The 26410-nt window shown below is 38.7% G+C and overlaps 1 protein-coding gene across 7 annotated transcripts in view; it reads left to right on the forward strand.

Moving 5' to 3' along the window:
* DLG2 (discs large MAGUK scaffold protein 2) overlaps positions 1-26410 on the forward strand; it is a gene marked incomplete at its 5' end in the record, with an annotated part of 1037476 nt that overhangs the window by 921800 nt on the left and 89266 nt on the right. For all 7 annotated transcript variants that reach the window (XM_082764777.1, XM_082764780.1, XM_082764778.1 and 4 more), the window contains one exon: positions 21116-21230. In XM_082764777.1, the coding sequence (XP_082620903.1) occupies positions 21116-21230 (115 nt within the window). The remainder of the gene's footprint in view (positions 1-21115; positions 21231-26410) is intronic.

Genomic DNA, 26410 nt, shown 5'->3' on the forward strand with positions numbered 1-26410 from the left:
AACATCCTCTTTAGTAGCCTTTCTACTCCAGAGATTTCCCTTCTTTCCTTTCAGAGTAAGTTGTTCTCATTAAGCTCTGTGATTACAAACATGGCTTAGCAGTATTAAATGACTAGATATTTTTATGGCCAAATGGGATTACTTTGATAATTGGCTCCGATCTGTTGCAGAGCCTGTTCTCCCATGGCTGCTGCATCAAGTCTTGTAACATGATAGATGTCCCAGCCAACTGACATTTCCCAGGTCCTTTGATCCTGGATCTCTTCAGAGGTTTAGTTTCTTTTCGATTGTAGACAGAGAGCAACAGTCCCCCCCAACCCCCCCCCCCTTTTTATTCCTTCTAATATTGTCCATGTTGGTGCCTTCATAACTTTGTAGTGAAATCGTGATGAAGAATGACATTAAAATATGTGAAGTCATCATAGTGTTTCATGCAACCATATCTTACCCAGGTCCTCAGTCTCAGCCATCATGCAGGCAAACCAGATTTTGCTCTTAGGTCAAGCACTCTCTGACTTAAAAATCCTTGGCAAAACAAGCATAAGAGAGGTTGACAGAAACCTCTCGCACTGAAGTTACATATGACATATCCTTATGATAAAGGAATAAACAGACCAGTCAAACAGCTGAAACTGTTAAAAATAAATAAAAACTGAACAGTTTGTCTTATTGGGGTTACATGCTATCTTATGAAACAGAAAGGACTAGTGCCAATATAGTCAGTTTGCATCTACAGGTTTGAGGAGATGCAAATTCAGAATTGCGCTTCATCTTGATTATCCTCAAATCTATAACCGACATAGGACCTTCTTGTGCTTTAAAGTGATATTTCTATCTTCACACAAATGTGTAACATGAGTCTTCTGTATCCACTGTGTTGATAGTGCTGCCTCACTGAAATCTGAACACTTCATTTTTTTCAAATGTACAAAATGATAAAACGCTGCTATTTTGTGTGGAAATGCTGAAACTGGTCTTAAAGGTAGTGGGAACAAAAGGCACAGAAAGGGCTGAGAAATCTTTTTCCTGTGGGTGACATAGAATGTGATATAAGAAACTGGATTTGTATTGATTGGTTTTACATCATTGACATCAGCAGACCTGAAGCTGGTACATATTGGTATATCTGTAAATAGGAAGAAATGCTGCCTGTGTTGAAATAGCAATGAGAATAATTCTGCTTACTACTCATTGTGGAGACAAGAAGTGTAGACCGGTACTGTTCAGATGTTGCCACAATGATGGTCCCATATATTTATTTGGAAATACTGGTAAACACTGAGTCAGGCTTCATGTTTCCATTTAATGTGGTATATCAATACAGATGCATTAAAGTTGATACTTGAGAAAAGGCTAAAAGCAGGTTCCCTATAATAATGTAGAATGTATTAATAAAACTCTGTGATGATCCCCAAAAGCATACCAATAACAGAAACCCAGGTGTTACAATCCCTACAAACAGGCCTAGGAAGAAATCCTCCTCCCCATAAAATATGGCTCTTGATATTACTGTGCTAAGTACACCCACCTTGGTCTTGTTCTTACTAGTGCTGCCCAAAGTCACAGGGGTATAAAAATGTTTTTTTGTTTTTTTTTTTTTTTTTTTTTTTGTTTTGTTTTGTTTTGTTTTTTGTTTTTGTTTGTTTGTTTTTTGTTTTTGTAGTTTTTTGCTTTTTTTTTTTTAATCAATATTAATCAGAAATGCAAAAGATATGGATTTAAAAATTCTTTATTGTATCTATATCCACAGAGATATTCCCTGTAACTTAAAGAAGAGAATGTTTCTGTATTTGGAAATCCCAAAGCCATGAATTCATTAGAAAGTCAGGACTAGCCAGTGACAACAAAAAAAGTATTCTGTATTCCAGGGATACTTCAGTAGCCTTGAAAGCTTTTCTTGCTCAAAATATATTCACTAGTGTCTTTTCGGTAATGAACAAAAGATGCAAAAGAGGTAATTCTCATAAAACCTTGATTAATCTGTGTATGTTTACAAGTGTCATTACTTTGCGTGTAAAAAAGACAGTATTTTTGAAGTAGCTTGACCGGCTGGGGGCTAATGCCTGTATTGTACTTCTATGCCTGTGCCATGAGTTATCTGGAGTAGGGCATGGTTATGGCAGTGCTCCCCTTGACTAGCCAGTGGGTATAATCCTGCCAAGTTCTGTTGTCAGTCCATCAGTACAAATAATGTCAACAGTAATTAGTCACCACCCATTTTCATCCCTTTTGTCATCTCTGCTCTTTGGGGCAACCACCACCATATTATGAATGCTTCCAGTCCTGCCTCTGTCTTGCAGGAAAGGGAACTCCTTTAGCACTCCCTTTTCATGGGATGTGACTATTGCCTGTGCCCCTCTTTAATCTCCTAGAGGGGAAAAAAAAAAAAAAAAAAAAAAAACAATCAATCAAAAACATTAAGAAAAGGCTACCTTATGTGCAAGCCAACCGTTTGGATAAATGTCATGCTCAGCCTGACATTTCTCACCGCCAGTTCTGTGGATAGCTGAACAAGCTGGGGCTGCAGCCCCCAGGGGATAATGGGGGAGAAACTCAAAGGTCGTTGTGATTGCGGTGGAGCAGATACTTTAAATCAGAACCCGAATATAAAGCATTGTAGCGGCTGGCATGCAAATTAAAATGTAAATAATGTTGACAAGCTTTCCAACAAGACATCAAACTGCCAAAGGGCAATTTTGCCTTCTCCAGGCCTTTTTGCCCTTCACGAGCATGCTACAGCTGTTTCCTTGGCCAGCAAGAATAGTAACCTCTAGGGAAAGGAGGCATATTAAAGTCGTAGTGGTTCTTAGCAGCTGTCACATTTGCAATGGTTTCTTTTCAGAATGTTTCATAATCTTTTTTTTTTTTTTTTCACTGTACTTGCCTTAGAAATTTACATTATACAATCAATCTAAATGAATAAACAAAAATATGCATATATCCATGGACAAGCATCTATTACAGTTTTAAATCTGTGAAATTCTTACAAGCTTCATGAAAGTAGGGTAACTGTGAGAGACTATTCCAGGCTTTTAACATAATTATATAGCAAAGAAATCAGAAAGGTGAGATGAGAGGAGAGAAAGTCACTCATTAAATTGTATTTAAAATGTAGCAGAAACTAGAAAATATTATTAAATGTGGGATGGGTTTTTGAAAATGAGAAATAGAAGAGACATAGCTGAGGTAGAAGTCAAATGATACAGTCTTGTAGTTCTTGGAATAGAATTACCATGAGTATCCTGTGTATGGGAAATATGTGGGTAAAGATGATTATTATTACTTTAAGAAGTGTGCTTTGATTGTATCTTTTTTGTTATTTTTATTATTTTCCTAGTGATTTAGTTCTTTTTATTTTAATGACTGGCAGAAATTCATTTTAGTATATTTTAAAACGTGCATTTAAGCAGCAGCTCCCTTGTCATGTCTCTCTTTCCTTGGAAGGGTTCTGCCCTCTGCTACCTGTGCCTTTCAGAGCAGCCATTTGGCAGGCGCTGTGCAGCAGAGCCAGCTGTGTGGCAAACCTCTATAAAGCTGATTTTTGTTTCCCTTTGTCAGTGCAAGATACTTGCTGCCTGTTGGGATGCTTTTAGAGGCCTCCTGAGCCAGCCATCTCAAAACAAGAATGGTTTGCTGCAGTAATAGTGTCTGCTAATGTCTCATTACAATCAATTTAAATGCTTCAATTCCACTGAGAGCTAATAACACATGAAAGTCAAACCAGGCTCCTAATTTCAAAGACATATATTTTTTTGTAATGAACTGAACTATTATGCCCTCTTGAAAGCTCCACTATAAAAGGATTTTAAAGCTGCATTTGTAGGGTCATTAGGAGCTCCTCTTATGTATCTTCTAAGCTTTGAACAGTCAGATATTCTTAGCTTTCTGTTTATCTTCAAAAAAAATAATAATAATTAAGCTTTATTTATTGCCCTTTGCTAAATACATATTTAATAGTGTTAAAAAATTAAAGTATGACCTGCCTAGCTTCCAGCAAGCTTCCTATTAAATTTTATAGAAAAGACAGTTTGTTTCTCTGTCCTTTATTCACTTTATTCTTATATTTCCACTCCCAACTCAGTCTCTATCAACTTGATTTTCTTTCAACTAAGTGGCCTTGTAAAAAGGAAAGTTGAAGTAATGATAGCAAATTGCACTTGAAATCATCACGGGCCACTCTTCAGATGGAAATCTGCCGGGAGAATGGAGACAAATTGAACCCAACAAGCTCAATACCTGTTAGAGAAACAAGAAGATGCATACATAGAAAGGAAAATCAAATGTACAGTGTTTTGTTTGTTTGTTTTCCAGATCTGGAATCAGTGGGATATAGAAAGCTTTGGGAAAACAGAAGAGCAGTTAGGCTGAAGAAGGGGAATAGAAAGCAGGCTTACGTATTCTTTAAAAATGTAAAAGGAAGTCTTCTCCAACTTAGTGTAAACAGGTAGTTTAAGAGGAACAGTGGAGAGACGAGGCAGATGAGTGGGAAGGACAGAAGCATGGGGATCAGACACCCTGGCTAGGTAAAGGACAAGGAATGGGGCACACTGAGGTATGCTGGGCAGTGTGCAAGTGAAGAAATACAGTGTTGATGCTCAGCAGCTCAGGGTGTGCTGAGGGCTGTGGGAGCTGCAGAGAGGCCTGGCTCTCACTGAGCCTCCGGTGGGGTATAGATGGAGGGTAAAGGGGTGGATGAGCTGGGAATTTTGGAGCTTTGTGGCTTTCCTTACTCTGCAAGGGTTGTGGTGCTAAAGCTACTAGGAGCTCACAACTGTCCATTTGTTTTCAGCTCCTTCCTACAGCTCAGTGTTCCCCACTGTTAATGCTCATTAAAAGTCTTTAGTAATCTTTAGTAGAATGGCCCAATCAGTTGTAGCCCCACATGAGAAGTGATGGGACAGTGGGGGCAGAGACCATGCAGGCTATTTTTGCCATGAAATGCAGTGTGTTGTGAAATTACATCCTCTAGTTGTAACAGAAAGAGTCAAGAGAAGGAGAGGTCAGGGTTTTGATTTGTCATGTTTAGGACAGGACAGAAAGGACAGAGCACAGATAAATACCCTGCTGTTATTGGCAAGGGCAAGGAAGACTGCTCCACTCAGTTCCTCCTCTCCTCAACGGAGATGGAAGGTCCTCTGGAGGATGGCAGCTCTGATCTGAGCTATGGGCAAGCCTGAGATCTCATTTGGGTCCCTGAAAGATTAACCCCAATAGGCTGCAGTCAGACTTTTTGAACCCCCTGCCATCTACCCACCTCAGGGTTCTAGGTGGGAGGGCAGTGAACAAGAAGGGATCAAGAAGTGGGACTAGATTGTGATTGGTCTCTTTGGCATTGTTTTGGTAACGCATCTCTGCAGGAGGAAGACCAAAGACTGCAGCTTAAAACTTAAGGAGTAATATGCAGTCATAAGAGATGTAGAGGACTGTAGCCTTTTGAAGGAAGGCAAACCAAGCAAATTGAAAAAGTTGGTTTAGCACAGACTACAGAAGGGGGGGAAATGTGTTTAGCCATTCCTAGCTAGACACTGTTCAGACTGTACAAGAATAGTCCCAATTACAAGACAGCTTAGTCTAAGCTCTGAAGCTTAACTTGGCCTACTGTACTGGCAGGTGAATATTTATCATCTTCTTTTGTTTGTGCATGTGGCACCAGGAAAAGTACATTGCTTCCCGTTGAAGTCCAACACAACCCTCTCAAGATGAAAAGATAACTCATCCTTGAGATCAGGAGTCTGTGGTGGGACCAAGCAGCCCATTGGACCACTAGGAAACAGGCCAAAGAGGCTGTTTTAATTTAATTTCTATGGCTAGACTAGTACACTACATAGCCATTTAGGAGTGAATTTTGCGATAAATTTATTCAAAGAAGATAGCTCTCTATCACAAGAGCTTTATCACAGGTGAAAGCTAAAATGGGTTTGTGAGACATTCTTGAAGCATTCTCTAAGTCCACAGGCAAATAACGTTACTCCACAAAATGCCACTGCAGTCGGATTGGTTTGGGCGTCACTGATCTTGCATGAATTAGCACAAATTAATTTTCACATTAACCTGCTTACAGCCATGAACACTGCACTAGGTACTAGGGGATTCAGTTAATTACAATAATAATACTTCTGTGCTAATTACAGGGACACACCAAAAAGGTATCTGTAGCAATACTGACCCATTTTATTGCATGTAGGCCACTGGCAGTAATGAGCTTCATCTGTCCCAATTGGAATACAGTCAGTTTCTTTAAGGTCTCATTTCTGACATTTGCAGACTTTTCCAAAATGTTTTCACTTGCTAAGCTATTCCTTCCGGTCTGTTTAGCTGTGTTCCACTTTAAATTATTATTTTTAATTTCAATATATTTCTAGTGTTGACATATTTCAGATTACTATATTGCCTTCTCTTCTGCATTGTAAACTAGGAGGAATGGTTCTTAAAAGCAGCAAAAAAAAGCTTCAGATGACATATTAGGAATAAAAGCAGCTGCAAGGAGAGCAGAACACGAGAACATAACATTTGGGATGGTTGAAGTGTCTCCATCTCCGGGGAACTTTAAGAACAAATTACACAGGCATCTGTACAAAGCTATAATTGTGTCGTATGCTCCCTGATGCCTTTCTGATCCCAAGTGGCTTTGAGGCTGGCAACCTTTCTGGTTCCTCTTCACTCTGAGGGCTCAGACTCGTGCTCCAGTTGCAAGTTTCTGATGCCTTGCAATCATGTCAGGATGTGCTGTTTGTCCTTGGAAAATGCTAGGCAATGCAATTTGATGCAATCTGTTACCATAGAATTATAGAATCACCTGTTTTAGAAAAGACCTTCAAGATCACCAAGTGCAACCATCAACCTAACCTACCAAGTCCCATCACTAAGCCTCGTCCCTTAGTGCCACATCCACATGTCTCATAAATACCTCCGGGGATGGGGACTCCACCACTTCCCTGAGCAGCCTGTTACAATGCTTGACCACCCTCTCCATGAAGAAATACTGCCTAATATCCAATCTAAGCCTCATGAGGTGCAACCTGATGACATTTCCTTGTGTCCTATCACTTTTCACCTGAGAACTCATTGAGGCCTCAGCTAAATCATCCCATTGTGCTTCAAAAAATTCAGTCAGTTGCCACCACACAGAAGACATTTAGGAACTTGATCACAAACACCAGCCCATAATACACTTCTATACGATATCACCCAAGCCACTCTCTTTTGATCTGAGTATGTGTCTTTCTTGGGAGAATGCACAGGAAACTAAAGTCATAACTTGTTCTTCAAGAAGTTTAAGTTTTTTGGGGTTTTGACTCTCCTTGTCTAAACTGGCTCAGAAAGCTGTATGGGTGTGACCTTTATCAGGGCTAAATCACGCAAGTGATCGTTTTGATCCACTGCCTTTTCCTACATAGATCATACTGGACATTCACAAGTGGAAAAGCAGAAAATCAGTGTCTTGAAGAAGTGAGTCTACCAAGGCTGAACCAAAACACAGTGCCAATAAAATATTACAGAATATCACCATTTTTGTCAACAACTTCTTCAGGAAAGGGAAAGGCAGTCTGCAGGGAGTTACATAATAAACAGATGTCAGATAAATCTTAGGGCAACGCCATAGACTGTGGTCTTGAAAAACTGTCACCGTATTAAAAATTATTATTTTCCCAGTGAGAATGAGCCTAAAAGAATTTGCTTTTCAAGGGAACATATGGCACTGCAATCCAACTGCTGTCACTAGCTGTAGGCTGGTAACTGTAGGGAAAGTCTGTGCCAGTAAACAGTTAACATTCGCAACAGCCCCTTTTTCTCTCTCTCCCACCCCCTCTCTCCATCTCTGCATTCTATATATGCGTGTGCACACACACACACACACATCATTTATTCTCTCTCTCTCTCTGCATTGAATTGAGGTAGGGTAGTATAAAATACTGATAAAACAAAAATAACCACCATGGTAGAAAAACAAAGCAATCACAGAATGACTGAGATTGGAAGGGACCTCTGAAGATCATCTAGTCCAACCCCCTAGTGAGCAGAATCACCTAGACCACATTGTGCAGGATGGCATCCAGGCAGGTTTTGAATATCCCCACAGAAGGAGACTCCGCAATCTCTCTGGGCAACCTATTCCAGTGCCATCACCCTCTGTTCACTTTAGAGAACAAACTGCTGGTCCTTGGGAAAAACTGATGAGGTTGTCATTCTTATTCTGTGATGCTTGTCAAAGTCATGAAATAATACAAAAAGCCTGGATATCAGGTGGGAAATGTTCAGCACTTCTATTTTCTACTAATTTTTAAGCCTTGTCCATAATGTGGCTCACCAGCACAGCAGGGAGATAGCAGAAGTCTTCTTCCTGTGGGATTGACCTATGTGTTGAGGTTAAGCAGATTTAGGTGATCTGTTACAAGATACTAAAGAATTGGCACAGGGAGCATAAAGGGCCTTCCAAATATCTGTTTAACTACAGATAGTGCTTTATCTGGGAAATGATACCCATAGTGCACATCATTAGGAAGGGAGAAAAAGGAATGATGTGCAGTTAGGAGACTGAGAGATGCATAAGTCTCTCAGTAGTATGTAGAAGTACACTTTAAAACAGCTTTAGAAACAAACAGGGAAGTAAATGCAAAATGGGATAAAAAATGATACAGTTTTACTTTTTTTTAGTAAAGTTGAGAAAATTTTCCACATATCAGCCTTTGAAAATGTATTTAATTTTTAGAAAAGGAATATGATTGATGCAATGTATCTGTTTTTTTCAGGGGATTGTTTGATAGAGTATGATACAGGGCACTGCCATTTAAAACAGCATATAGATTAAACGAACACTGTAAAAGAGAGGCAAGCATAGCAGGTAAAACTGAAACAAATATTGGATTGATTATTTAGCAAAATGGAGATTGGTAGGTGAAATAGTGCTCTCTCTGTAAATCTGTCCTGAGAATCAATATACAATGGAAGAGCAATTTATACAAAGTCACTGTGTTGGTGAAAAAGCCAATAAGCAGACTTCGATGGCACTTAGTTAGAAGAATGAATCTAGCCATTTGAGGACTGGATTCTGTGTGTGGTCTTCCAAGAGTTATGAAATGCCAAAATTTAAATAAATCACGGACAAGATTTGAGCAGTTTATCAAGAGGATTTTTGTTTTTGATTTTCTGTTAAAGCTGGAACTGGTTTAAGAAGATCTTGTCTAGCTAGATCTTTGTGCTTTAAAGGCTCCCTGGTTCTGTGTGTGATGAGCTCAAGAATGACAGCAGTGATTATGAGACATTTATTTGATTTTCAGACGTTATTCCAATTTTACATGATCTGGTGCTCAAGCTAAACAACATTTCAGAGCACCCAGACCATCAAATATAGCCTCTGTGTCTAATTAACAGCCAATTGCAGAACATATATGTTTGCACCTAGATATCCTGCTGCACAGTACTCAAAATATTCCTTGTAACAGGCTAAGAGGCATGCAGGGAGCTAGACTTATCCTGAGGTAACATATGTATTTGTCTTTTTAAAATTCATTCGGGCTTGTAATGTGCTTAACCCTTCCCTATTGGTTGTTTGCATTAATAATGGTAATCCCCCTTAATCAGGAAGCTCTAGAAAACTAATATAATTCTGTGGCTGCTTTCAATACTGCCTCTTAGAAAAGATTGATACACATGGAAATATTTTTAATCCATTTATTCCTTTCTGCATGCTTTCCTTTTTGTTCAGGACATTTGGGAATTATTTATTTACTTATTTATGGTAAATATGGATACTTTTGTTTCTAGTTTTGCTCAGTTCTTTTCAATTAAGTAGAGTGTCCCAGACAGCATTAGGAGATGGCAGAAGACACCCTTGTGTGGCAGAGCAGTATGACTATCAGAAAGTGAAGGAGTACAGGAGGAGGTAATTCTATTACCCAGCAGATGTCAAAGTGAGGAAGGGAATAAATCATTTGTTAATTGCATTATTCAGTATAAGAAAATGGCACTAATCACAATAGCAAAACAATTCAACTAAACTCCCGCTCTACTCTGCGCTGGTGCAGCCTCACCTTGAGTACTGTGTACAGTTCTGGGCGCCACAGTACAAAAAGGACATTAAACGGTTGGAGAGTATCCAGAGGAGGGCAACAAAGATGGTGAAGGGCCTAGAGGGGAAGAATATGAGGAGCAGCTGAGGTCACTGGGCCTGTTCAGCCTGGAGAAGAGGAGGCTGAGGGGGGACCTCATCACAGTCTACAACTTCCTCGTGAGGGGGAGTGGAGAGGCAGGTGACCTATTCTCTGTAAACACCAGTGATAGGACCCGCAGGAACGGTGTTAAGCTGTGGCAAGGGAAGTTTAGGCTGGACATAAGGAAGAGGTTCTTCACAGAGGTGGTCGCACACTGGAACAGGCTCCCCAGTGAAGTAGTCACTGCACCAAGCCTGTCTGAATTTAAAAAGCGATTGGACTGTGCACTTAGTCTCATGGCCTAAACTTTTGGGTAGACCTGTGCAATGCTAGGAGTTGGACTTGATGATCCTTATGGGTCCCTTCCAACTCAGGATATTCTATGATTCTGTGATTTTACGATATTTATTCCTGTTTATTTTCAAAAAATTTTCCTGATGTTCCTTCTGATCTCTGCTTTAGCTGGTCTGTATATCCATCCTGGTATGTGTATCATAGTTCCTGCATCACGTAGTACTGGTATTCTCGCTACTACTTTGTTTTCTGCTTTAACCTATTCTTTTATAATGACTTGCAGGGTTTTTGTTTGGTTGGTTGGTTGGTTGGTTTTGGGTTGGTTTTGTTTTCCTGTTGGTTTTAGCTTTCATGATGATTTATGGAATTACTAAAACCACATTAGCTGACTTACAACTCTATTTTAAGAATTAAACTCTTTTAGAAAAACCCCATTGTTATCTCTTCCCACTCTGAGTATATCAGAATGTAATGGAATATAAATAGAAAATTGGCATATGATGTCTTTGTGAAAGTTTTTGTGAAAATTTGTGTAAAATTTCAATTTGGAGTTTTGAGCTCTGATTTAGCAGTTTTGTTTGTTTTCATTTCTGTCGGAAAATCAGATGGGTCAGACTGACCTACCTTTCCCCTTTTATATCAAAAACTCTTGCAGTATTCTATATATCAATAACTTGCACAGTGAATTCTTGCAGTATTCATAGGCACATCATGTTTCTTCTTAATCATGTTAATTTGTTATTGATCCTGAAGATGAACAAATAGGATTGTACCTTTTTTCTTTTCCCAAAAGGTCTAGTACAAACCAAATCCAGGTAGCATCTTATGCATACTATGGAAGATACCACCTGCCCTGGTCTGCCCCCCGCTCTGTATTGCTGCCTCTTCACTTTTGCAGGCAGTTTCATGTCAGAGTACTTCACAGTCTGCATCAATCAGACTTTGCCAGGTTAGCATAAGTAGTCTAAAGTCTAACCTACTTGCTTCTTACTGAAACACTTTTGGGAAAACTCACACAAGCCATGTAGCTGATGTGGACTGGCACCCAAAAGACTTTAGGAAGAAGGAACCTTACAAACAGTCGGAGGCAGGGTCGGAAGCACTTAGAATCAGAGCCCAAAAAAGAGGAATAGCTAGCCTCTGTAGATACAAGGTTAGTGAAAACCACAAAAACTACTTCCCTGTATTGCCGTGCCTAAGAAACTCTAGCAACAGTCACCTCTGTATGATGTTTTCTCCTGTCAATTCATGTCTTTAATGGAAGCAGGCTAAGACAGCATCATCTTTAAGGTGATATGGGTAATCAGTATAAAATGCTCAGCTCCTAAGAAACAACTCCTCTCGTTAAAAAGAAGCAAGAAAAAGCAATGAAGCAATAATAACAAGTAACAATTTCCCCAGAACTATGATTTCAGATGGGAAATTGTGGAAATTGAATAAATCTCTGAAAATAAGATCCTCCACCACTAGCCTGAAGCAATGAAATAGCTAAATGAATTAGCTTAGCTATTAATAGAAAAAGGTTTTGTTTCTTTGCAATGTCCCGCATAAACATTTGTTGAAGAGAAAGGATTCAAATGCAGGGAAGCTTTTTTCACCTTGACAGAGAGTCATCTTGTACCTAAAACACCAAAGATATCTTTAAACATTGCTGCACTGTACAAAACAGTAACTCCTACAAAGCTATCAAGGTTAATGAGACATATGCTATTCTGCTGGGCAAGCATGGCTGTGCAAGTCATATGCCTGAAGTAAAGAGATGTACCCAGCTTTTCCAAGACCTCACACTGCTGCCAAGGCAGACCATATGTGATATGTTTGTTGCAGAGCTTGCCCCTTAGACATGTACACACAATGTTGTCCAACATGTCAGCTCAGTGTGAGCCTAGTGGAATTTGAAAAAGTGCCCCAAACACTCCTGTTTAGTTTGGGTGTGCAGCAATTCAGATAAAGGGGGGACAAGTTTTTGAGGATACAGTAAAACTCTCTGCAGGTAAAAGGTTCCCAAAATCTTGGGAGAGAAGGCAAAGTTCTTTGCTGAAGGTGTTGAGTCGCACACAGTTTTCTTCAACAGCTGGGAGAAGCTACAAGAAATTCCCAGCTGAGAGAGTGCAGGCTGATGCTTCATAAGCCAAGGATAGGCTTTAAGGGGATGGGTAGAACAACACCTCAGCGGGATACAAAGTCGTTGTCACTCACTAATAGCTTGATTTATTTTAGTACATCTCTTTCATTATGAGGCATGAAGTTGCTGAAACTAAAGCTTCCAGAGACTAATTTAGATTGGAATTACATTCCCTGTGACTATGAATAGAGTACAGTATATTAGTCTCCTGAATGTATTGTGGGAGGAAGGTATCTTTTCAGGTGTATTTATATTCACAACTAACACAATATAAGGGCTGTATCTAATGGTGCAACAGAAGAAGCATTATCTTCAGTAATAAAATGAGTGAAAATAAAGTTAATAGTGATGTTTAGGCAATGAGACCAGCTACAGAATTAAATTTTAATTTGAGGGCAGGCTCAAGTGTAAAGGCTTTACCTGTATATTCATAAAGGAAGACAACCAACTAATATCAAAAAATGAAGAAATTAATGGTCCTACTGTGATGAAGTTCTAAAGGCCAAAGCAATGAGTGAAGTCAATAAGTATGCCTGTGTCATTATTGTTGAAAGATTCCTGAAAAGGTGTGTTGAAAATATTCTAATAAAAACAAGCAAGTATATTCAAACTCATAAAAACTAATAAAATGTAAATGTATCTTCCCTTTGCTCAATATTGAATTCTGTGTTTTTCATTTCCTTTGAGTGAGCTCAGGGGAGCTGTATGACTGATAAGAAATAGAAGCATAACGTGTTCTGTTGCTCAGTGTATAGTGAATGGAGTAAGGCTATTCAAGCAACATTTTCTCCAATAAATAATGCACGCTATTGCATTGTCTATTGATGGCATCATAATTGTATGCATTTTTTCCTGTCAAGTGATGAATTTAACTGATGTTAAATCTAACTGATCTTTTGGACTCATTAAAAGCATAGCACTTGCCATACCATATTTGATCCAAAGCCAATCTTATCCAGAATCATGTCCCTGGCAGTGGACGATGCCAGACACAGCATGTCTGGTTATAAGAAGCAAAGGTACAGTGAACTGTACCTAATCACAGCATGCTTCTTTGAGGTCTGTGGTAACTTCTGAAAGAATAAACAAATATTTTTCACCATCATTAACTTGCTACAAAAAAAAAAATCTTGCAACCTCAGACTATAGAAACTATAACTAAATTTCTAATCATATAAAAACAGCACTTTTGGCAAAACAACTTACTTTTGGCAAAAAATGGTTCAAGATAAAATGTTAAACAACAAGCAAAATGTCATAAAAAAGACATAAATTGCTAACTGTAAAATTAAAAACAATTCGTGTATTTTGCCCAATCCTTCACTTTTGCTTTCAGAGGCTTCCAGAGCTGTATGATGCAAGACACCTGGCAGGCATAGCTAGGGACACGTCAATCTGGCACCCAAATATCTGCCTTAGGTGCTGTAGTATGGGTATATAGCATATAGTATGTCTTGTTCTTTGTGACTCACTCAGGTTCACATTATAAATCAGCAAGAATCAGACCCCGTCCTCTGAACTCTTGATACTGGTTTTCTAACCTTCCTCTGGCCTCCATGTGTAAGATGGGGTGACTGCACAGAATTGTGGGTAAAGGGCAGAAACGGAAACTACTCACTTTTGAAACAAATGCATTCTTCTATTATTTTAAATCTTAAACCATTCAACCAAGACATCTGCTAATATGGGGCAGAGAAAAAAAAAAAAAAAGGAAAAAAAAAAAAAGATTAAAAAAAAAAGATTTACATAAATAGCACAAATAATATTGCCATAATAATAGTATCATGCTCATTGCTATCTCAGATATTCAAAGCAGAAAGTTTGCGACTTGCTGCAGTGGCATACAACTTGTATTTCCACAAAACAGAACAGTAAAAAAAATCTCAGAAGGCTTAAACTGGCCTGGATCCACTGAAATGATGTCAAATTGATACAGATGCAGAAGCTGGTCTGGCAGCCATTCCATTATTATGGTGTCTGCAGTTATTTGACATACCCTTTTTGAGGTGATAAAATTCTCTATCTAACTAATGCCTTTTTAGTTGATTTTTGCTTGTTTGTTTGTTTTTCATTTGTGTTTTAGTACTGTTGTCTGTTGAAATTGAATGGTTTAAGTTTTTCTTTCCTTCCACACCACCCCAGTTGAGTCCAAGAGATATATATCGCCTTTTCCAACCTCCCACTTACATTATTAGCAATCATTGCTTCACCATTTGCTGTAGTGGGTTAGAGATGCATTATTTTAGAAGCGCAAAAGCAGCAATTATGAAATCTGTTGTCATCTAGAAGCAAACAGTGATGATCCTGAATTACACTGGAAAGCAAATTTTGATACCTGCTGACAGAACAAATTTCTCTTTCTCTAGAAATGCTAACACTGAAAGAGTTCAAGCTAATAAAACCTTGGACTGTGATGCTGCACTTCTATTTTTAACTGTTGTATACTTTGTCAGCATTTCAGTTGCCTAACTTTATTTATAAGATCAGATTGGTGTTTTTTGTTTTGTTTTGTTTTGTGGTTTGTTTGTTTGTTTGTTTTTAGTTCTTTAAATTCAATCAAAGCTACAATATTTACTATAAACTTAAAAGTGAAAAATAATAGTAATGTAACTTTACAAAACTCTGCAACTCTTTCTCACAAAAGAGCAGCTGCATCTTTACTCATTTTTCTTAGCTGTTCTTTATGACCAAAAATTACCATGAAACCATCAGATATAAACTCTCTTTGCTATTTTTAGATTTAGAAATTACTTGATTTTTCACTACAATTTTCTAAAACTTTCTTGAGGTTTAGTCTCTTCCATTCATTTTTGGTCTTTCAAATACACCTTAGACTTCCAAGAGCTTTTTTGTATGCTCAAGTGCAATAAATAGTCTTTTAGGCTATTTCCAAAGTGATCTGGAGAATTTGAACCTAAAATTTTGATATAGTGCTTATTTTAATTGAAAAAAGTCCTTGGACCATATATGTGAAAGGACTCAAGTCACAACAGCACTCATCCTATCCACAACATCTAGGCTTCCACCACGGATCTCATAAACTCATGGTACAACATGCGGAGGAGCTTAAGCACCAATGAACCAGTCTTCTAAGAGCTTACAAATTCAATCAGATATTGGGCCATCAAAAGTTAGTCCATAGGAAACACAGAAGGGAAGTGGACATTTAGAAACCTCCTCCACACCATGTAGGTACCCACCTACCCAGTTGTAGAAGGGGAGGCAAGATGTTAAGTGTTTAAATCATTTTAGCAGTAAAAATGTAGGTGCCTGCATAACCTCAGATGCCCAAGTGGATTAGGCAGGATTTTGTAGATTGTGGTTTTGTCCTTGGCCAGCTAAACTTGATGTTTCCGTTTAGGTGCAGTACTGCTAGCTTTTGTTGTTGTTGTTTGTTTTGTTTGTTTGCTTGTTAGTTTTTAAGGGGGTTACTTTTAGGGGTTTGGCCATTTACCTTGTTTTTATTTCTCTGTATGTGTTCACATACAGAGTTCACATACTCAAAGTGTTTGAAGGGCTATCCAGTCTTTTCAACCTAAGCAAGTGCTTTTCAAAACAAACAATTACATTCATATTCAAAGATTAGAATATGTGTGGGTGCCAGGTTTAGCACTTGGCAAGCCATTGGAATGCGGCAGAAATACAAACACTGGGTCCCTGTCTGCATATTCAGGCTACTGTGTCCTGTATGAAGCAAACACATATTAAAAAAAAAAAAAAAAAAAAAAAAAAAAAAAAAAAAACTTGTTCAAACTGGTGTCCATATTTGACAAATACATTCAGTTTTGGCCTTGGTTGGGTTTGGGGACAATTCACATTGTAGTAAGTCAAGCTGACTTCTCTCTCTCCTGACTACTCAGAGAGCTGAGCAAGCCAGCTTCAGAAAACAGACACTTGGAAAAATAGATGCTTGGGGCAGCACTGCTGGGGTTTGCAGACACTGATGGCAGAGCCCTGAAAAAATTAGTATTGCTGTCGCTGCATCCAGACCATGTCTGGCAAGAGCAATCTGCATTCCTGCACCCAAAGGCACTAGCTTTTCAGGGCTAGTAGATTGTATTTCAACCCTATTTCAACAGCTAAATTCAGGTCTATTTGCAATGCTGTGAATCTTGCACCATCTCTAAAGTTGAATATGAACAAGAACCTCACTCCATTTCTTCTACCCTGTTTCTTAGAGTGACATTTCCAGAGCCATAGGCCACCAGACGCCATTATATGATCTGGTCTGACCTCGGCAATGACATAGGTTACTGTTTGCTCACCCCTTTACTGTTTGGTCTAATATTTAACTTTATCAGTTTCTTAAGCTACTAGAATTAGTTTGTGAGATCATTAGTGATTCAGGTAATGGGTAGGACCTTTGCAGATGGATTTTGGTAAGTAAAAATTTGGCATATTTCACTAATGATGCACTCTGGCAGCAATACGTTCTTTGTTCTCCCTTTCTTGAAAGGGCATTAAATTAGTGAATCAGCCTTAACTGCATTTCTTGTCAGTATGCCACAACCTTAGTGCCCTTTCAATTGTGTAGGAACCTTTGAAGTATATTATTTAGCTTCAGTGCTGAGTTTGAAGGAAGCATGAAGTGTTTTTTCTAGACTTTAGCACTGCCACTTGCTTGCACCTAGCAAATGCAAAGGTATTAGGAAACAGCTCCTCTCATATGACCTCATATATTAAGAAATGCTAAGAAGAAACAACCTTTTCCCAGTGGGAAGGACTACCATGGCAGTTCTGATAGCAGAAATGGATTATCACTCCTTCATTTTCTATTCACATTTCAAATGCAGCAGTCACTGTAGTATCTAGGCATCAGTAAAAGAAATAGGAGGACTGAGACTAAAGAAGCTGATCTGAGCTGGGTTAAATACCACTTGCATTGATGGCCTTGCAATTTTTGGTCCAAGAATTTGTTGGGAGAAAGGGGAAATTGTACCTTTTTTTTTTTTTTAATATAATTTTTATTTTTTTTTTATACACCAAATATGAAGAAGGTACTTTGGGAAAATGTGTACCCATAAATTTGGTAATTTTCAAGTTATGTATGTATTTCAATTCAAAGGAAAAAAAAATCTCAGGATCACAAGGAAACAGAATTACCATTCATACTTTAGTATTTCTTAGTGAATCAGAGAGCAGTACCTTGAACCATGTATTTCCACTACACACTTATTAGAGAAATTTTAAGATGTGTTGTGGTTTCAGAATGTCTTCTGAAAACAGAGAGATCATTTAATTCAGAATAAATTGCTCTCTATAGGTACATTAAAGGAGGCTGTAGCGAGGTGGGGATTGGTCTATTCTCCCATGTGCTGGCAACAGGATGAGGGGTAGTGGGCTAAAGTTGTGCCAGGGGAGGTTTAGTTTGGATATTAGGACAAACTTCTTTACCAAAAGGGTTGTTAGGCATTGGAATGGGCTGCCCAGGGAAGTGGTTGAGTCACCATCCCTGGAGGTCTTTAAAACACCTCCAGATGTAGAGCTTTATGATATGGTTTAGTGGAAGACAGATTAGTGTTTGGTCAAAGGTTGGACTAGGTTATCTTAGAGGTCTCTTCCAACCTAGATGATTCTGTGATTCTGTGAAATTTATAGTCAAGTAAAATCAGTTAAATTCCAAATGCCCTTCCAAAAGCTAGAATATAAAATGTAATAACATCATCTGATCAACCCATAGTCATCTGGGTGCCTCATGTGCTGGTGTTGGAGTTGCAAATAGCTGGATGCTGTGCTAGAGAGTCAGATTTTCGGTCCTCTCTTCTCACTCTCCAGATTGATGTCTAAATCTGGGAGTCACTCCCACACCTCACATACAGAGTCTGCCTGGGACATGGTTGTTTATTAAAGGGAAAGCTGCCATTGCAGCTGCTCTGATGCAAATCATTCAGATCCTTGGCCTCATCCAGGTATACAACATCAAAGAGACTGAATTGTACTATGTGTTTACTGCCTTATTCCATGTATCCAGCACATGAGAGTGACCTAGTAAGAACCCTGAAATCTTAGTATTTTGCCTGTATGCAATGGACCAACATTGTTTGAGGAAAATAAATGAGGGCTCTTTCTTTTTAAGATCACCTTTCCTATCTGCCAAGAAGAAATGTTAAATTCTGTTATAATGAAACAGAAGTTAAACAAAGTCCTGCTTGGAAGATGATTATTTACTAAATACATTTTAGAGCAAGCGAATAGAACAAATATGACTCACATAGAGCAAACTTAAATCCTAGACTGGGATAAATACCTCAAAACTAAACCCCACTTTACAAAGCAACACAGGTTTGTAGGAGCCTTAGTTCCTTTGAGGATTTGGGCTTTTGAATCACTGAGAAGTTTAAAGATGTGCTGTAGGTGAAAGGAATACCAAGAGAATAATCTAAAGAATAAATTTGAAATACAGTCTGCATGTAGGAGTGTCTCTTCTTCTGACATGTGGAATTTCAGCTGCAGTCAGTGAAGTCACAGGTATGTGGGAAGATTGAAGAGCAATATAACACAGCAGCACTTCCCAGATGATTGGCAAAGTAGCCACTGTCACTTAAAAAATCAGTAGGCAAGGCCAAATAAACTCAATGGAGAGGGAGTTAAAATTCATCATCAGAAGAAAGGAAAAAGACAAAACAAACAAACAAATAAACGCAAACCCAAAGTAAACCACTCTGGTAAGCCAGCTTGAAGGTAGCTAGCATCTGTGCAAAACATGGGATCTTGGAAAGGTCAGATGTTATTATCCAATGAAAAGTTAAAGGGCACTGAATAAAATGAATTAGTTGTTGCTGCAAAGCATCTAGACATTCTGGGAACAGAGCCAGTGTGAACAACAAATGATCAAACAAAAATAATGCTGAGATATCTGCTAGGCAAAAATGAGAATATTGCTGTATTACAGCATTCTTATATAGCTCAAACAGCAACAAACAGCAGACCAATAGTTTGTAAATGCACAGTAATGATTTGTTTGCTTAAACTGAGAGGAGTTGTGACCTGATGAGATGTACCTCCATCCCTTAAGGGAGGAAACCTTGCGTGCCATTTTTGCTTCTGCTCCAGACTTGCTGTGAGGAATCGTATATCCTCTTTCTGAAGAAGGCAGTAAAATAAAACATTGGAGTGCAGGGAACATCATCTTTTCACTGGCATCAGTCTGCAACATCTTACTCTTCAAAATGTCACTGACTCACTGAAATGTTTTTTTTCCACCCCCTCAAGTTAGCCTTGTATCTCACATTGGTAGATTTCCCAGTTTGGGTTTGAATTATGACTCTGTTGCTGGAATATTGACCTTACATTGTTGGTTTCAAGGAGTTAAAGATTGTTCCCAAAACTTCAGCTTTTCCTATTGTAACCCAAAACACAGCACATTAGGCCAGATGAGCAGGGGGAACACTCTGGCAGGATGGACTGTTGACCAGGCTGTAACAGGAACGTGTCCTTTCAGAGAGGAGCCTCACCAAATGAACCCTTGTCCCAGCCCTGCCTCATGTTGCTAGTCAGCAGGTCACATGTTTTATAAAGCTGCCAAAAGAGGTATGAAGGAGAAAATTCTGTGGGAGCTTGTTGTAGGCCATCTTTACACAGCTAAACAGGTTTGAAGTTTATGGGATCACCCACCCTTAAGACCCAGTTATGGCTCCACCAACAGTTTGTAAATGCACAGTAATGATTTGTTTGCTTAGACTGGGAGTTTTAGCAGTTTCGGTTCTCAATGGGCTGCAGTGGATTATTGCTCACACAGGAATCTCACGGCTCTTTCAGGGATAGACTTTAATATAGCTTGTTCAGTTCAGTGGAATTTTACACTAAATGCTTGGCTGGAGAGTGACTTTTTACATGGGCAGAAAGTGATGGGACAAGGGGGAATAGTTTAAAACTAAAAGAAAGGAGATTTAAATTAGATATGAGGAAGAAATTCTTCACTCAGAGGGTTGTGAGGCACTGGAACAGGTTGCCCCATCCCTGGAACTGTTCAAGGCCAGGCTGGATAGGGCTTTGAGCAATCTGGCCTAGTGTGAGATGTCTCTGCCCATGACAGGAGGTTGGATGTGGATGGACTTTAAGGTCCCTTCCAACCCAAACCATTTTATGATTCCTTGATATAAGTTATTAGTACATCATCCCATTGTCCCTACCAAGGTATCTCATTGTTTTGGAAGGAGGAGTGATATAGAGGAGGCCTGCTTTCAGCATCCTTTTTGCAGAAAGTATGGTATCTGATAACACACTTTAAAGCTTATTTCCTTTTCTGAAACTGCAGGAAACAGGGTCTAGCTATCTGAGAGAGTGAACAGTCAGTGTGGAAAGTGTTGATATGTTCAACTACTGCAATAAAGAGGTCATATATTTACCTAAGATAATATGTTAATCTGAGGTTCTATTAGACCTCAATTTTCAGGACATGCCTTACACTCGTTAATTTAATATTCATTTACACTTAGCAGCCTTAATGATTATGTAATTATATAGGTCGAGAAAACTAAAATAGCTTCATTCTCTGTTTTTTTTTTTTTTTTCTTTTTTTTTCTTTTTTTTTTAATCTCCTTAGAGTACGCTCGGTTTGAGGCAAAAATCCATGACCTGCGTGAGCAGATGATGAATCACAGCATGAGTTCTGGGTCTGGCTCCCTGAGGACTAATCAGAAGAGGTCACTGTATGTCAGGTGAGTAGGGAGAGCTTTCTCCTGGGAATATGTCACCAGCTACCTGGTCTGTGCCTGACTTTTGTGTTTTGGGTTCAGCTGGGTGGTGAAAGAACTTTGAGGAACTGAACTGAATTGAATTGAGAAATGCATCAATCTTACAAGCACAGCATCATTAATGTGAAAATTGGATAAGGCCCTATTGCTTAATCTCATCATTTCAAGCTGTTTTCAAAGAGCATTGTACTTTTATAGTGATTCGGCTTTATGAGATGAAGATTTCTTAGCAGTTGTCAGCTCTCTGATATCTGAGATTGATTTTGTGGTGTAGTGATGCATTGCGTTTCTGTGTGAGGCCTTGCCCAGACATAGAACGATTGTTCTTATAAAGAGCAATTTTTTCCGCAAGACATTCTCACAAAACAAAGACTATTGTATGCTATTCTAAATATGTGACAGTCTGCTGCTCTCCTCTTTCACGTGTACCCTTTATCAGTCCACACTGCAAAAAATTTACCATCTACCTAGCAAGATCAAATATGCAAATGAGACCCTAAACAAGCAAATGTAGGTAGCTTAAATGGGGTAGTGAATAGCATAAAAACTGCCAAACTGTAATCCAGGTGTAGTAGTGGTCTGCTACAAGTTTTGCTTGGACTATGTTTGCTTGAACTGTCTATTGCCATAGTCATTGTTGGCTGTGAGACTGGAAGTCACCCAATTGGTCCTAGCAAAGTTCTTGCTGTCACTCATGCCTTTTGGGACTTTGGGAGACTATTGGACTCTGTGCCAAATATCTTAATAGTCTTAATAATTATGCTTCTCTAGGCTTCTAATTTTTACCTTTTTTTTTTTTTTCCTCATGCTCAGCATATAATTTGAAATTCCTGACAATCATGAAGTAGAGAGAAGCAATTTGTCAGCCTCCAGGCAGTGATAATTATTCATGGGGGAGCTAATTCAGGTGATAACATTGCAGAGATCCAATTAAGGCTAAATTCTCCATTTTGTCATTGTGCCCTCAGTGTGAAGGGATAAGGTAACGCAGAAGGAAGGAAAAAAAATGTTAGCACTGATGGTCTTATTCTAGTGGACAGCAACCACATTAAATACTAATTGGTACTGTTACCAGAAAGGGCAAAGACTAAAATGCAGTTACCAGGGGACTATTGGACAAAATCAGGTTGGAAGCATCATGCAGTGGATATTTTATGGACCCAGCAACGAGTGACTTTGTAGTTAAGAGTTCTGGTCAACTCCTTGAAATTGCATTTTTAGAAAAGCTACAGTCATTGGGCATATAGGTACAAATCCAAGCTTATTTTGCTTTGAGGTAAGCTGGAACTCAAAATGTGAGGAAGAACAGTGCAAGAAATCAAAGCCAGCAACCACAAGTCAATTCAAGTGTATATATAAGTGTCTAATGCGGGATCCTGAATAACTTACTGGTTTGAGCTGCAGCAAAGCTCAATTACGCCTGTATCAGCATCGACCTGGTAAACCCTGCTGAGAACCAGGGCTTATTATCTTGCACACGGAGCCAAGCTAATAAATTTCTGCTGCATCTGGAGTAGCCTGGTTCCTCTGTACAGTGTTGCTCTGTGTGAACTGATGAGCCTGGCTTTTTGCTAGTTCATGAATTCTGGATGTGGTCTGTCTCACTAAGCTGATATGCCCTGGTGCTTCACTGCAGGAATCTTTGATGTCTTAGCCACATATCTAAATATCTCTTCCCAAACCATAAATGTAAAATCTGTTCTTTTATTCCAGACTTGTTCCAAAAAAAAGAAAAAAAAAAAAATCCCAAAACCTCTCAAGCAGAAAACCTCAAAAGCCTTAGTCTTTTATTAACATGAATTCGTGCAGTCAAACCTACACAATTGGCTGTGTCCAACTCTGAGAAGTCTGCTTGAGAAGCTCTGTATTTTGCATATTATAATAATGTGTTTGTAGTGCAGCAGTGCGTGGAGCATTGTGTTAGGCACTGTTAGTTCAAATCATACACTAATTACAAAGGTACCTTATGTCTACATTAAGCACTGTGGAAAAAAAAAATGTGGGTTGGGAAATGTGCTTGTTTTCTGAGATTGAAATTTTTAGGGCATTTTATGTGTAAACACTTTACAGCTAGTAAGCTCTGTAAAAAGTCTAGGATTGACCATATTTTGGTATTCTTACAATCCGTGACACTTCTATTTGAGTCTATTATTCTGGCCAGCGTCTGCAAAAGATATGTTGCAAATCTGTAGCTGTAAAGCCAAGTCAAGTTTGCTGTTTTCCCCTCTTTGGTATTTAGTGATTTTCCTGTCCTTCACTGAACACGAGCATAGTCATTTTTAGCCAGAGAGTTTAATCAAAGCAAATTCCAGTGCAAGGAAATAAAATCAAGTTCTATATAAGTTGTAACAACTGAAAATGCATATAATAATCTGCTCATTGTAAAGCCAAAAGAAAAGAGGGTGAGAAAAACCAAAGCTCTGTGAGGAGATTTCCCAGTGGATGCAGGGCTTATTAAGTGCAGGTTTTTCTTACTCACGATCTCTGATTTCCCCCACTCCCACCATCCTCTGGCATAAGCTGTTGTAGGAAAACCCATCTCAGTGTGCAGCCACCTTCCATCAGTCTCACTGCTGTCTCAGAGTCCTCTTCAAAAAAGTGACATGCCAATAAAATAATTTTATATCCAGCATTTTGTTTGCTTGCTTTCCATTATGCAAACAACATCTTCACAGTGTTCATTATGTTTCCCCTAACTTTTAATGACCAGAGCATACTTCTATATCTTAGCTAGTCACTCTGAGGCTCTCTTTAGATGGAAAGAGAAGGACACCTCCAGGGAGGGAACCTGCATGCATCTTATTCATCTATCCTGTTCTAGACATCTACTTTAGAATTATTCTCTCCACAAAACTGTATGTTTCTAAATCTGTATCTAGGGGGCAATCCAGCCCCCTACTGTAACAGCACAGTAGTTTTAATTAAGATATATTAAAGTAGTTATATTAAATGAAGTGAGGTGAGAACTTAATGTGGAAATAATGGTTTGAATATAGGACTAGAACAAGTTGGAGGAAAGCAATTAAAAGTCACATTTAAGCAATGTATATACTACATCAGGAAAACAATTGACAATGATTTATTCAGGATAAATTTTGTAGCTCTGACATGGTCTTTTTTTCTGTGCATAATTTTGTGTTTCTTATTTATTTATTTATTTATTTCAGTCTGTTGTAAGACTTTCTGATGCCTCCTAGAATATTTTCCATGAATTTCCATGAATTCTAAAAACATTTTTTCAATACTTACTGGTCCTTTTGTATCGTAACCTATGGCTCTGGGATGTTTTCAGAAAGGTCACACCACTGGTGGCAAAGTATTCAGAGACTTCAGGGAAGGACTGAGCAGTGGGACATGCTGTTAACTCATTTAAGAGCTCATATGCTCTTTGCCAATCTCTCCAATTAGGAAAAAAAAAAATAAATGAGAGAACGCATATGAAAAATAGCAAATTCTGTTATTTAGAATACATTTGTTACTGATGTTAAATGAATTTAATCTGAATTCAATAACTGAAATGAGAGGCTAAAAACTTCCACTACTATTCTTTTCAGTTCAATGGGATTCATCTGTCAGCTCATGATTAATGAGGAAAGGAAACAAACCTTTCACCAGCTAAGTGCTGTGCTGTGCTATATACACACATAGTTTTTTTTAGTATTACACATGCAAATTTTTATCTTCCTTTTCTGTGTATGTACTCAAGCTTTTAAAATCTGCTCTTCTAGAACTATATGTTTGGTTGTTTTGAAATAGATATGTGCTTTCCTTTGTCCTTGTAGATCCAGATCCATAGCTGAATTTTTCAGATAGCTTGTGATAACTCTTAGGAAATGCTAGATGACATTATTTAATGACATGACAGCCTTTTGAAGGTGTTGTGGTTTAACCCAGCAGGCAGCTAAGCACTACACAGCCATTTGCTCACACCCACCTCAACCCCACAATGGGATTGTGGAGAGAATCACAAAAAAGGGTAAAACTCCTGGTTGAGATAAACACAGTTTAATAGGATGTAAAAGGAAGGGAAATAATAATTATGATAAAAGGATATACAAAACAAGTGATGTACAATGCATTGCTCATCACCCACTGACCAATGCCCAACCAGACACCCAACAGCAGTCGCCCCCCTGGTCAACTACCCTCATATTTATTGTTCATCATGACACTACATGGTACGAGGCACCCCTGTGGCCAGTCTGGGTCAGCTCCTGGCTGTGACCCCTCCCAGCTCCTTGTGCACCCCCAGTACCTCACTGGCAGGGCAGCACCAGAAGGTGAATGTCCTTGGCTCTATGCAAGCACTGCTGTATGACAGCTAAACATTAGCGCATTATTCTCATCCTAAACACAAAGCACAGCACCATACCAGCTATCAGGAAGTAAATTAACTCTGTCCCAGCCAAAACCAAAGACAGAAGAGTTAAGCATTATGGAAGTACTGTACTTTACATAAAGTTTAGTGAATGCAAGCAGCCATTGAAACTTTAGTATAAAATTATACAGCTTTGGAGGAAACTGAGAGCTTAAGCATGATGAAGGGTTTTTGTTCAGTTGATTTATTAGTTTCCTTCAGAACTTAAAGTACTTATGCTAGATCTCTGAGCATAAAAATAGATACTTCAGTAATGCATATTTTATTGCTGTTGGATTTACAAAGGAAAGGATTTCAAGGACTCACCTGGCACCCAAGAACTGCTTTCTTAAGTTGTGTTGTTGATTTACAGATGAAAAAAAAAAAGACAAATAAGTTTAGAATGAACAGCCACAGTGCCTTTTAATCTTCATTCAAACTAGACAGCTTCTGAAATAATGTCTGTAATTAAAAATTCCAATGAGCCAAAGCCACAAACAGGTGCTTTGATGTTGCTATCACTCAGAAGTAACAACTCAAAAAATTTATAGACACCCCAGTCCCTCCACTGTTATTTTACTGTTTAAAATCTGTTTTATATCATCAGTAACTAAAAATCAGTGCACCTAATCATGGCTACTTCTTGTCTTATATTGACAGACTGATCAAGATCACTGAAATGCAGATATTTCAACTTCAGCACTACTTTGAAATATAGCAGTTCAATGCAAGTTGTACACTTAGGTGTAAAGGTGGGTGTGGAAATCAGAGCTGGGACAGGAGTGGA

Source organism: Aythya marila (assembly GCF_965140915.1).
Source record: "Aythya marila genome assembly, chromosome: 1".
Taxonomy (NCBI): Eukaryota; Metazoa; Chordata; class Aves; order Anseriformes; family Anatidae; genus Aythya; species Aythya marila.